The 12,358-nt window shown below is 41.9% G+C and overlaps 1 protein-coding gene across 1 annotated transcript; it reads right to left on the bottom strand.

Annotated features, from left to right (window-relative positions):
• Positions 1 to 111: 111 nt before the first annotated feature.
• On the bottom strand, positions 112 to 11,432 carry LOC125438185 (ILK associated serine/threonine phosphatase). The gene is made up of 12 exons (XM_048506430.1): positions 11,240 to 11,432; positions 10,111 to 10,176; positions 9,420 to 9,476; positions 8,072 to 8,191; positions 5,414 to 5,540; positions 4,366 to 4,472; positions 3,066 to 3,159; positions 2,564 to 2,651; positions 1,983 to 2,104; positions 1,025 to 1,144; positions 797 to 884; positions 112 to 399 (listed from the first exon to the last, which is right to left on the bottom strand). The coding sequence occupies exons 1-12, from the start codon at positions 11,283 to 11,285 to the stop codon at positions 259 to 261; spliced, it is 1,176 nt and encodes a 391-aa protein (XP_048362387.1). The 5' UTR covers positions 11,286 to 11,432; the 3' UTR covers positions 112 to 258.
• Between the last annotated feature and the right edge of the window lie 926 nt (positions 11,433 to 12,358).

Consider the following 12,358-nt stretch of genomic DNA (forward strand, 5'->3'; position numbering starts at 1 on the left):
TTGTACTTGGAGAATATAAGAATCAAAGAGAAGGAATTTAGGAAGACTGTCACACATCTTGGGACCATCACCCAACTTGGATTCTATGAGACAATGAACTGACATAAACAATTAGAAAAAACTCCTTTATTTACAAGTAAGAGCAATCAGAGCAAAAACAACACAAACCCTTAGACATACACACACTCACAGACACACTACTTTGTCCCATTAAATTCACCGCATGCTTCTAAGGACCCCACTGGCACAAGTTTTCCATCACTGTTCAACCCGGACTACCACCACTGTGACGTTATCTGCTGATCCTCGCTGCACTGCTTTGTTGGCCAGCCTGTTACAGGCGGCTTCATATTTAGCATCAAGTGTGGATTTGGCTTCTCCGGTTAGAATCGTATTGTCCTTTGGAAGAGTGAAAAAAACACAAGTTACAGAACGGGGTTGTCTTCTCTATCTATCTTTGGAATGTTGAGAACCCAAGCACAAGAAATTAATTGCATGATTCCAGGAAGGCAATTTTTATTTATCATACAAAAGCATTCCCCTTTGCTCTGCAAGCAGTGCTGAACGAACACACACACCCTTACTTACAATGTTTCAATAAATTGCAAAATTAAGGTTTTCACTGCTAGAGCTTATGGCAGAGGTGATGAGATGGCAAAGGACATAGTGACAGAACATTTAAATCCAGTCTTATAGCCGCAGCATGCAGAGTATGCCTCTTTTTTTCAAATTTCTGTCCTAAATCACTGTACTGGATTGCACACAAATGGACAGGCTTACATCAGACTCAGTTTACCTTTATCTCTAGACAAGAGATGATGAAGTTTACAGCTTCCTCTGGTGAGAAGACTTTGAAGAGACCATCACAAGCCAACAAGATAAACCTAGAAGAGCAAGTGGTCCCATTTTACCAGAACCTCAGAAAAACAAGAGGATGGCAGAGTCCCAAAGCAGTTCTTCTGAAGTCCCTAACAGACATGCTATACTTGCATTCTTTTCACTCCTGGGCCACATTCAGTTTTACCTGTCATTCGGTGTAAGTTGGCAGCGTTTAATATCTGGCACAGAGATGACCCCAAAGCGTTTGTACTGTCCATCCCCAATAGAACGAGAAACCTCCAGGACCCCCAGAACACGTCCTTCCCTAAAAAGTTGGGAAAAGCTACATCAGGATGCCATCAGATTAAACTTAATGTTGTTTTCTCTAGCCCAGGTCCAAGAAGGGGTGTAATTTGTGGAACCTTCCCCCACACTGCTTCACACTAGACTCTGGTTTAGAATTCCAACTACCCTGTTTCCCCTAAAATAAGACATCCCCTGAAAATAAGACGTAGTAGAGGTTTTGCTGAAGTGCTAAATATAAAGCATCCCCCAAAAGTAAGACGTAGCAAAGTTTTTGTTTGGAAGCATGCCCGTCGAACAGAACACCAGAGGATGCAGCTGTGGAGCGGAAAAATAAGACATCCCCTGAAAATAAGACATAGCGCATCTTTGGGAGCAAAAATTAATATAAGACACTGTCTTATTTTTGGGGAAACACGGTACTAGGAAGGAAACAAACCAGTTAACATGCCTAAATTCAGACACTGCAATAAATTGGTCTGAGGAATTTGCATTAGAGGGATGGAGAGAGGGCCCATCCTAAGAATAAACTAAACTTGTCACGAGTTCATGAAACCTGAACAGAACCTCAAATATAAACACATACAGAGCAGATGCTATTGCACACCAATATGCTCTCACAGCCATAAGGATTCCAGGCTTTATTTAAATTATGGCTTCCACCAGCAAATCACAAACAATGATCCTAAAGAAAAAACCTCTGTGTGCAAATACCTGGTATGTGATACACTATGGATGAATACATTGTGACGGGCACAGGACCGGAATCATAGTCAATTGCTATTCAAAATTCCAGTTGAGTGTTCCCCACCCCCCAACAGATTAACCAATCATTCCAAACCCTTCCCTCTGTTCATTACCTGACGTTTCCCCCAGCCTTCTGGATTCTCATTCGCTCATCATAGTGGGTTGGATTATGTTCTTTACTGAGACTTAAGGCTGCATATTTCTGACTCTCTTCATTATATCGACACAGAATCGCCTGCGCTGACAGGAGAACCCATGTGAACAAGTATTGCAAGCTCAACTGAACCTCTTGCTTTGAGGTATGCAACATGTTAACTGCCCTTGAAGCCAAGCCATTAGTAAATTTCTACGTAATATACTGCATTGCCTGCTTCCAGTCTCATTTAGAGCTGGCCAGGGCCACCAGAGTTTTCCTAAAACTTAGCTTGGATTCAGAAGGAACTTAAATGTTTCTGGATGTGTAGCACCATCTAGAGTTCATTAAGAAAATCCAGAGAGGGGCACGAAGCTACTCAAAGGTACATTTCTCAATGAGAGACCAAAGTGGCTGTGAAAGGAAAGGGGACATTTGGTGGACTGAAAGGAAATGTCTGCAGCATGCCTGTGCCACAGTATCCTCTGAAGGAAAGCATTATCTTCACTCCATAACAAAGAAACATATCCAGGCTGGATCAAGCAACTCACTACAGCTTACCCGGCTGTCTCCAAGGTTGGCAATATATAGAGTGTTATCAATCACCAGTACACAGGTTGCTGTGGAGCCATCCTTCCAGGCAGGTTTCCTGCAGGTATCAGACATTTGAGGTATTGCACTTGTAGAGGCAATTAAAAAAATTTGTTGTACACTTATGGAAGTCAAAAAGAATTATACATCAAGAGATAACCTCGTTCAGAAATATATGAGGTATTGTCCTTTAAACGGTATGGCCCATGTGAGAGACTGCATGTCTGAGTAGCAGTCCTGGCCTCCCTGCACTTTATAATTCCTGGCCTACAGAAAGCTAGAATATAAGTAAATGGTTCTGCCAGAACTCTTCTTCATATACCAAATTTTCAAGGACAAATACAGCTGAGAATATTCAAAATGCAACCCTTCCCCCCACCCAATGATGCATTCCATTAGGGTGTTACTACACACAGTCAGTTCTATATATTTGGTGCAAGCAAACACAAATACTTGCTACAGTTATGCTTACTGGCTGGAAGCCTGTCTGAGAAACTCCTCATCTGTGTGTTTGAAAGTATCCAAAAGGCATCTTCTTATTGTTTTCTCCACACTGGGTATCTCTCCTGTTACATAATCCCAACAAAATAAAGATATTAGTATCTCTGGGAGCAGCAGTGGCACAGTGGTTAAGAGCAGGTGCACTCTAATATGGAGGAACCGGGTTTGATTCACCACTGCTGCTTGAGCTGTGGAGGCTTATCTGGGGAATTCAGATTAGCCTGTGCACTCCCACACACACCAGCTGGGTGACCTTGGGCTAGTCACAGTCTTCTGAGCTCTCTCAGCCGCACCTACCTCACAGGGTGTTTGGGGCGGGGGAAGGGAAAGGCGATTGTAAGCCCCTTTGAGTCTCCTACAGGAGAGAAAGAGGGGATATAAATCCAACTCTTCTTCAATATGAGCATTTAGAGAAGCAGAAAGCAGCTGGCAACATGCCCGGGGGGGGGGGGGGGGGGGTGGAAAGCAATGTGAGGGAGTGGGAAGGGTGGAGCTACGTAGGGTAGACATGGGCAGAGGGAAGATGTCTGGGGCAAAGCTGTGCTTACTGGCTAATCATCCTGCTCTGGCAGCAAAGAAAATTAAAAGTCACACTAGAAGTGGTCTTACTTGCCACAGAGAGAATGGAAAGTGAAAGCGGGCTTGAGGAAATACATCCGTACAAGAAATCTTGCCACAATGGACATTCACCCCATTACACACCAAACATCTTCTGCATAATTGGCCAGTAAGTAAATTTTCCCAGTTTGCAACACTTGGATCTGTATTCCTTCTGAAATGCTTATTTGACTTAGAATGTAAAACAAAACCTTGTGCCTGCAGCAGAAATGGCTGCCACTTCATCCAAACGCAAATACAGAGTAGAAGACAGTAATCAAGCCAAATGCTGCAATATATGTGAAACATCAAGCAGCAGTATTTTGCTGCTTAACCAAAACATGACTTCCTCACTGGTGCACTGTAATTCCTAAGAAGTACCTTAAGAATGAACCTGTGTTCCACAAGGGTAGCATGTGCACACCAAATTCTGCACTACAAAAGAATTCTTGGAAAAGCCAGGCTCTACCACATAATTCTGGAAGGATGCTTGTAACTTACAAACAGATTCTGAATCAAGGCAAAAACTTCCCTCACATATCATTTGTGCTCAAGGAAAAATTTACTCATTTGAAGAAGCTACTTGTACCTTCAGGTACAAGTTCAGAGTCTTCTGAGTGATTTGTTTTAGATCAAGGAATGATGCTGGCACTCTCTTCCTTGTAATCTCTTACCTTTTGGAAATTTTCTGATCAGATTTTGATGCAGATTCTGTGCCGCGTACTTTGAAGCTCTAACTCCTCCATGGCCATCAAAAACAGCAAAATATGAAACTCGAATACTGAAAAGGAAGATATATGAAGACAGATTGTCCCTACCACAAAAAAACACAAAACTGTAGACAAACCAAGTTTACTTGTACTGTTTTCAGTGTAGCAGAAACAGTAGCATTTAATTTGAGCAGGGACTAAATTAAATTTTCCCCTAGTCTTGTAAAAAGAGTTCTTCTGCTCCCCATGTGAACAAAAGAGGCAGTGGGAAATTTCCAGCCTCAAAGGAGGCACACACAACATGCATTTTTCAGTTGTAGAACTACTCCATAGAGATCAGCTATGGAAAAACTTCAACATCTGTCAGAGTACTGAACACCTTATTTCATTTCACCAGGCCTTCAAAGGGGCTAATAGTCTCCTCAGCAAACATTAGTAAATTCCAACACACTTCTATCACGAAATCTGGGGGAAAACCATGAATGTAATGCAAAACAATTCTTACTTTCAGGTTTCAAGTTCTTCTTCCACACAGAAGTTTGTTAATGTGAGAAGAAGCATCCAATTTAGAAATCCCAGCCAATAAAGAAAAACTTGCTATTAAAATGATCAGCTAGTCTTGTTAACAAACACATTCCTTTTCTCTTGATAATTTCTGTTCATGCCATGTGGGATCTGAACCCATTATCTTTTATTAATATGGATTAGAAATGAAAGCCACTTATTTCTAATACATTTGCACAGACTGTTTACATCAAACTCTCTGCTACACTTCTTGAAGCAGCAGGAACTGGTGGAAATTATGTACTGGGGGCGTGGGGGGGGGAACACTACAGAACTGCAAGGCAAAATCAATTACCAATAACCAAACACCAAATCAATAGCAATGTCTAAATTCTTGGCTGCTCATTGCAGCAAGGGATACCCTAGCAAAATATATAGAGCACATTATGTGCGCAAGCGCACGCGCACACACACAGGCATTAAGAGTACAGCCAAATTTAAGACTTACATCGGAGCAGGCAGAGGGCTGCATTCCTCTGTGATGTCATTCAGAATGACATGTGCATCCTGCATCTCTTCTCGCTCACCTTTCCTCTCTGCCACATAACCCTTCAGACCAAGAATACCTGCAGAACCTGAAGAGAAAAAGCAAAGGTATATGCATGATTCAATCCCCAAGGCCTCTTTTATAACAAAAGTTATTAATAACTATTTTACACAGGAATGACTATTTTACATAAGAAGCAGCATTCTAAAAACCCTTGGCCAGAATATCCTCCTTTAGGGGTTTTAAGGGCTGATTCTCATGTAGAACAGTGTTTGCTCAGTATGGCATTCCTAAGATGGTGGAGAGCGACAGTATGCCTTCTGCTAGTCAACAGCTTCAGCAATTTGTTTGTGATTGGAATTCATAAGCAACATTTTAATAGCCGAGAGTACCCACAATCAAATGGAATGGTTAAAAGAGCAACTTGTTCCATAAAACAGCTTATTCAAAAGGCAGATGGACCCACGTCTGGCATTGTCAGAATATTGTAATATGCCTGTCACTGGAATGTTGTATTCACTAGCTCAGATGCTGATGGGCAGAATGTTAAGAAGAAAGATGCCAGTAACTGGTTTATTGCATCCTAAAATACCTAGTTGGGTGTGAGAAGATCTTCAGAGAGGTCAGGACAGGCAAAAATATTTCTAATTGTACAGCAAAACCCCTTAACCTTTCCAAGAAGGGGATTCAGTGTGGATAGAGTCCAATGATGGTTGGCTTCCTGTGGCTGTAACAGAAAAGTGTGACCAGCTCCACACATATTGAGTGATGTTTCCAAATGGATGTATTTATCAATGCAATACAAACAAAACATGGTGTCTGGAAATGGTGGGCAAGATGCATCTGCTGTTAAAGAACCTGATACGCAATGTGGAGCACTATAATTTGTCTAGTGGGAATATGGAAGATGTTATTCAGGATAATAACGTGTCTTGTGAGACACATGTTATGCAGGCTAAGGGAAAACATCTCAGATATGGAAGACTTGGAAGACTTGAATTTTCGCCAGATAAATTATGTATCTTGATAATTGTATTATTTGTATAGTATTTCTAATTATGTTTTTATCTATTTTTACATGTATGTACTTTTCATGTGAAGTATGTGGTGTCATGGCCCTTTAACCAGAGTAGGTTCCCAGTACAAGTGTAAAGTAATTATTACCCAAGTGTTTTCTGGGAAGAAGCTGTCGGTTGCTTCCTGAATCTGTGTGTATTTACAGGAAGCTTTTTGAAGAGGTTAATAAACTGTTTGAGGTGTGTGATGTTCTTGCCTCACATAAGAATATTACACATAAAAGAATATATGTATAAATAATATGGGAGGGTATAAACATCTCTATAAAAAGAACCCTGCATTTAAACTCTAAACTAGTCCCTAGTCCACATGGGGCACTTGTGAGTAGAGATTTAGCTTCTGAAGCTAACATATTAGGAGTGTTTCCTTGATATGAACAAACCTCTCAAGCCAGTCAAAGGACTAAGAAAAGATTTGGACAGAAACAGCTACTAGCACTGAGGTAGGCACACTTCCAAGAAATATTCACTAAGACAACTAAAAAGAGGAACATAGAACACAATGTAACAAAAACTATTCAACTGAGTTAAAACCTGATAGACAAACTCCCAAATCACGACAGGACTAAATTTGCAAGATTACAATGCTCTACACTGTACTGTAGAAACAGTACAAGTCAGGTGGGAAATCCAGATGCAGATTTCTGGCTGTTATACTCCAGATGGGTTCAAATTAACTAAGAAGTCTCTAATGTGAACACTGCTTCACTGAAAGTAGGCAAGTAGATGGACTCAAGTTATATGGCACAGTGACAGTTAAGACTACGTGACAACTCATGACAAAAACACATGGCATAATATTTTACCCGAGCCACAAAGACCTGTATTCAAATCACAGACTAATACAAATATGCCTATAAATATAAATATAAGGACATCTCAGAAAACTGGTGAGTAAAAGGGGAGTGAATTCAAGTCCCTTAAGGAAGGATGGAAAAAATCTGGATATTATAGACTATAAATGAAGCCCACTTTGGGAAAAAATACAAAGGGCTCTAGAGAACAATGGCAGTGTTCAGTGGGTCCCACTTGGCAGGCCCTGCCTCCTCTTTTCCTCTCTGGCTCTCCTTTCCCTCATCACAGCATTGGTCACAGCTCCTTCTCCTCAGTGCTGCTGCTCCCTGCGGCGAGGGAGGCAAGCTTGTTTACTGCTTTCCAGTGAGTCCCCACCGCCAGTGCCACTTCTTGCTTAAAAGGCTGCTCCTGGCCACTCTTGCTGCTGGTGCTGTCTGCCTGCCTCCCCTCCCACCGGTGCCATTTCCTTGCAGCTGTCGAGTCTCATCCAGAAAACTGTTGTTGGCAACAACTCATTCTGCTGGCGTGCCTGCGCAGTTCTTTAACAAGTGAATCATTGCCAATACGCCTTGCCTTTTATATAATAGGATGTGCTGAACTGAAGGCCTATGGCCACCAACAGTAGTTGATCATTCCTTTCCTAAATATGGTCACCAAATAGGATGTCCTAAGGAAACCATATTATCTTTGTCCTGGATTTAAAGCAACATTAAAAAAAGAAATATTTGGCTTCAGATTGTCTGAAAACCTTTACAAACTTTCTTTTCCACACGTTCTTCACTCCCATTCTTCTTTTCCTCAGTGGAACTCCTCTTCACTCCTTTCCCGTGGCTCACTGGAGGACAAACATACTCTGTGGAGTGAGAAGCTGAGAACAAAGTGGCTGAAGTTATTACAGGTTCTGCTGCTCTCACATTTACAATTATTCCCTTTTACTGCCTCTTCCTCTTTTAGCCCTACTGCTCATGATCCTTTTATTAGATGGAGACCTATTCTCTCCCCCCCACCCCCCACCCCCTTGCACAGGTCTCCATTTAAAATAAAAGTGAAACGAGGCCTTTAAACTTTCTCAAATTTAATACTTAGTTCCTACAGCTATAAAATCTTGATGCAAATTATTTTTTAAGAAAGACTATTACTATGAGAAGAGCACCATCAAGAAGAATGGGGTATGGGGGGAGGGGCTCTCCAAAGGCTACTTTTCTTCAAGAAAAGGAACATCAGAATTCTAACATTTGCTCATACCTTACAGTAAAGTCCAGACCTGCTCATTAAGTCCCACAGAAATCCAAGTAAAAATGTAGGTCTGCTCTGAATTTATTTAGCAATGCTTCTCTGGGATAATTTAACAGAATTCAGTGCAAGCCATTAAATTTATAGTTACAAATATGGAAGGAAGTAACATACACTAATTACTAGAAGAACGTTTGTTTATCGTTATGTTACAGCATTACACCACAAATTAGTAAGTGAACTGGCAGAGACGGAACATAGCCCAAACAGGTCTGAAAGTTCTCAGGAACCTCAGGCTGTGAACACAGCACAGAGAAAGTCAATTAAGTTTAAGTCCAATTGCTTATGGGCACAGTTAACTAGCGCTGAACCAGAGGCAATCTGAACGAAGACTTAGGTCAGTCATTTATGGAAGGTGTGATCTTGCCCATTCTGAGCAATTATAGAAAGCATTGCCCTCTCTCTCTGAACTGTGAAATTCCTATGCAATCAAATGAGATGGGTGATGAGATAACCCAGAGACATTATGATGTTATCCCACTGGATACAAGATGCCTAATTAGTTGGAATGACATAAAGCAGCAGCAGCCCTGTTTAAAAAAAATAATGGTGTCAACAAAATGGTGATCACCATCAAACAAAAGCAGAAGAGCTGACTGGTTGGATGGGAATATGTTTCACCTTCCATACTATTTCAGCATCTGAGAGTGTTTGCATGTGCACATTTGGTCAACCCCATGTTTACCTAAAGTGAGGAGGATACAAGCACACATAAATCTCTTTCAGCATGACCCTAATATGTCAGTCTATGCCAGTGCAATCTGTGGTAAAATACAAAAATGGAGACTCCTGCAACTGCTCACCTAAGTTGCCGCTGCTAGCAGGTGGGAGATCATCAAAAAGCAGAGAGCCTCCTGCCCCTGAAAGAGAAGAGAACACCTGTCCAGAACTTAAGTCACACTTTACTAACTCTATTTTCAGGGTCTGTGACAGGTAAAGAAAAGATTTCAAAATGTTAAACGATGACTTAAAGAAACATTAGTATTTCAAAAAAGGTACATTAAAAGGTTTGAAAAGTAACTTTTTGCAATCAAAACAAAAAACCAATTTAAGTCTTCCTACTTCTGTTATTTTAGCTTCAGCCCTCAAAATCAGAAATACACAGAAATCTTGACTATTTCCTGATTTCATACTTCTGTTCTGCCTTTGGTGAGGTTTGAAAAAAGACACTGTGGGCAGCTATATAAATGATCCCTATCTAAACATCCCTGCTGACCAATCATAGCAACCTTCACAGTCGGTAAAAGCAATCTTTTTAACTCTCAGGGCATGAGGCACGGCCAATCCTTATTGTCTTGATCCAGGGATAATCTGTAGCAACTAACTTTTGTATGATCAATTATTCTTATGTTAAAAAACTGAATGATCCACAGCTGAATGCAGCTGAAGAACCACAGCAAAAATTAAGTTAGACTAGTAGCCATGTAAAAGTGTCAGAAATAAAGATGATAGTTTTAAATACACACTAAGGAAATATGTTGACAACAGTCATACCCAAGTCAGTGCTGCTGACAGGTGGAAGATCATCAAAAAGCACAGGCTCTCTCTCCTCTTCTTTCTCTAAAACAAACCAGAACATAACGTTATAGGATACACGGGCAATATGGGATAGGTCAGATACAAGCAGCCTTGCGGGAAACCATCCCACCATCCTCAAATGAATGGTGCACCCCTCCCTATGCGACAGGGATTGATGCTATTATTATTATTATTATTATTATTATTATTATTATTATTATTATTATTATTATTATATTTATAAACCGCCCTCCCCGAAGGGCTCAGGGCGGTGAACAAAACACAGAAATAGAGCACACGATAAAATCAGTAATATCAAATTGAATTAAATAAGCATTAAACAGTGGCTCTATATATGTTAAAACTACCCCGTTAAAAGCAGCGTTTAGTCAAATATATAGATGGCGTCCTACTAACAGATCCCCAAGAAAAAAAGGGAAGGGACGGTAGAATCCACAGATGTTATAAAAGGAAGAGACGGAATTATACTCACTTCATACATAGTGAGTATAAGGCAAAGCATTTAATACATAGTGAGTATAAGGCAAAGACTTAAAAATAAATAAAATGATAAATAAGATCATTTTATTGACTACCCCCCCTTATTAACTGTCCGCTTTGACAAACAGTTCTGAAGAACTCGAACGTTTGCAGGTTGTTTGTGTGCCATTGGGGTTTGTCCTAACAAAAGCTATTAAGTGGCTTTTATTTTTGCCTGTTCAGATGCCTAAGAAACGGTGCCCTGCGTTTGCACCCGCCTGTCCCTATCCTACTTGCACGCGCATCAAGGCAATGTCACGGCTCGCGCTGTGCGGACACTTTTATGCGCATGCATCTGCCCAGGGTCACTTGCGCATGCGTGCAGTAGAGCGGGGCCAATCCTTGCCCTCCGAGAGATGCAGCCGACTGGAATTTTTGCTTCCCTTTGCACGATCGTGTGGATGTTCTTGCGCGCACGCGTGTGCTCCCTTACGGGCAGACACAGGCAGAGCTTCGAGGAGGCAACCTGAGCTCCGACTCGGCTCCCCCAAGACCTCGAGGCTGACAGCCGGAGCCCGACAGCTCCATCGCCCAGCCGTCGGCGGGAGTCCCGGTGGTCACTTACCTGTTGTTGTTGTTGCCGGTTCCGGAAGGTCCCCGAAGAGATCCATCCGGCCTCAACCTGGACGGCTGCTGCGGCCGGCTGGAGCCGCTTGCTCCTCCTCTTCTCGCAAAGGCCAACCTAACTGCCAATCATTTGCCAGGCGGAACTAAATCCCCCCGTCGTTTTGGCCTCGTCACTCACTAGGGCAGTGCTGGGTCGTTCTAACGTCTGACAATCACTTCCTGGGGGCGTAACTGGGGCAGTCTATCTTTAGCGGTAGAGAAGGATCAAACAGATGTGGGTTTGTTATTGGCTAATCGCCTAGGAGGGCGGGACTAGAACGTTCTCTGGCCAGGCAGTCCCTGGCCGTCAGAGGGGCGGGCGCAGTTTGTGGTGTGGACGGGGCGAGTGAGTCCTGTGGGGTTTGAGGCGGGTTTGAGGCGGATTGGGTTAAAAGCTGCGAGGGTCTGTTGCAGGGAAAATAAAGAGAATTTTTGTGGCAAGTTGCATACTTAGCTATTATTTCAGTCGTTTCTACATCCCATGTATCGAACCTATAATCGTTTTTTGCAGACGGCCTTTAGAATCAAAGTTGCAAGTGTCGGGGAGAAAGAGGGGACTGGAATGGGCTTAGTTGCTGCATTACTTTTCCTTGAAGCTGTAGGTTTAAAAAGTGACCCCTGTTATATTTGGGGTTTCCCCTTAAGAAGTAGGAATTGCATTGCCTGTGAACATTGCATTTTTCTGGCAGCAGAATTTTCTGAGCAAAATTAACACATTGAGCTGGTAGTGGCTACAGTACTGACTTTCCCTGGAGAGATCTGGGTTCAAACCCTTGCTCAGCCATGAGGTTTGGGCCTAACCTACCTCAAAGCCTGTTAGAATTGATTAGAACAATAACCTGAGAGTCATCCAGTAACTACTAGTGCAAATAAATGCAAATGTTTTGTACTAAAGTTTTAGCTCCTTGATTCTTGTTTTTTCATACTGAAACTTGGGCTGCTTCAAGTTTGGCTTAACTGGAAGTTTCCACATCTGTAAAAGTTGTATGGGGAATTAGCATGTTGAAGAATAATGTTGCACTTAACTGTAACTGTTGTTTGTTGAGTGAGCGTCTGTGCATGCATAGGTCTGTGGATG

The sequence above is a fragment of the Sphaerodactylus townsendi genome, linkage group LG08 (assembly GCF_021028975.2).
Source record: "Sphaerodactylus townsendi isolate TG3544 linkage group LG08, MPM_Stown_v2.3, whole genome shotgun sequence".
Classification (NCBI taxonomy): domain Eukaryota; kingdom Metazoa; phylum Chordata; class Lepidosauria; order Squamata; family Sphaerodactylidae; genus Sphaerodactylus; species Sphaerodactylus townsendi.

Coding starts and splice junctions, on each gene's coding strand:
- LOC125438185 (XM_048506430.1), bottom strand. CDS start 11,285: ATGGATCTCTTCGGGGACCTTCCGGAACCGGCAACAACAACAACAG. Junction 10,177..11,239: donor ACCGGCAACAACAACAACAG/GTAAGTGACCAC, acceptor GGTTTGTTTTAG/AGAAAGAAGAGGAGAGAGAG. Junction 5,541..8,071: donor GGAAAAGAAAGTTTGTAAAG/GTTTTCAGACAA, acceptor TTTTCTCTTCAG/GTTCTGCAGGTATTCTTGGT.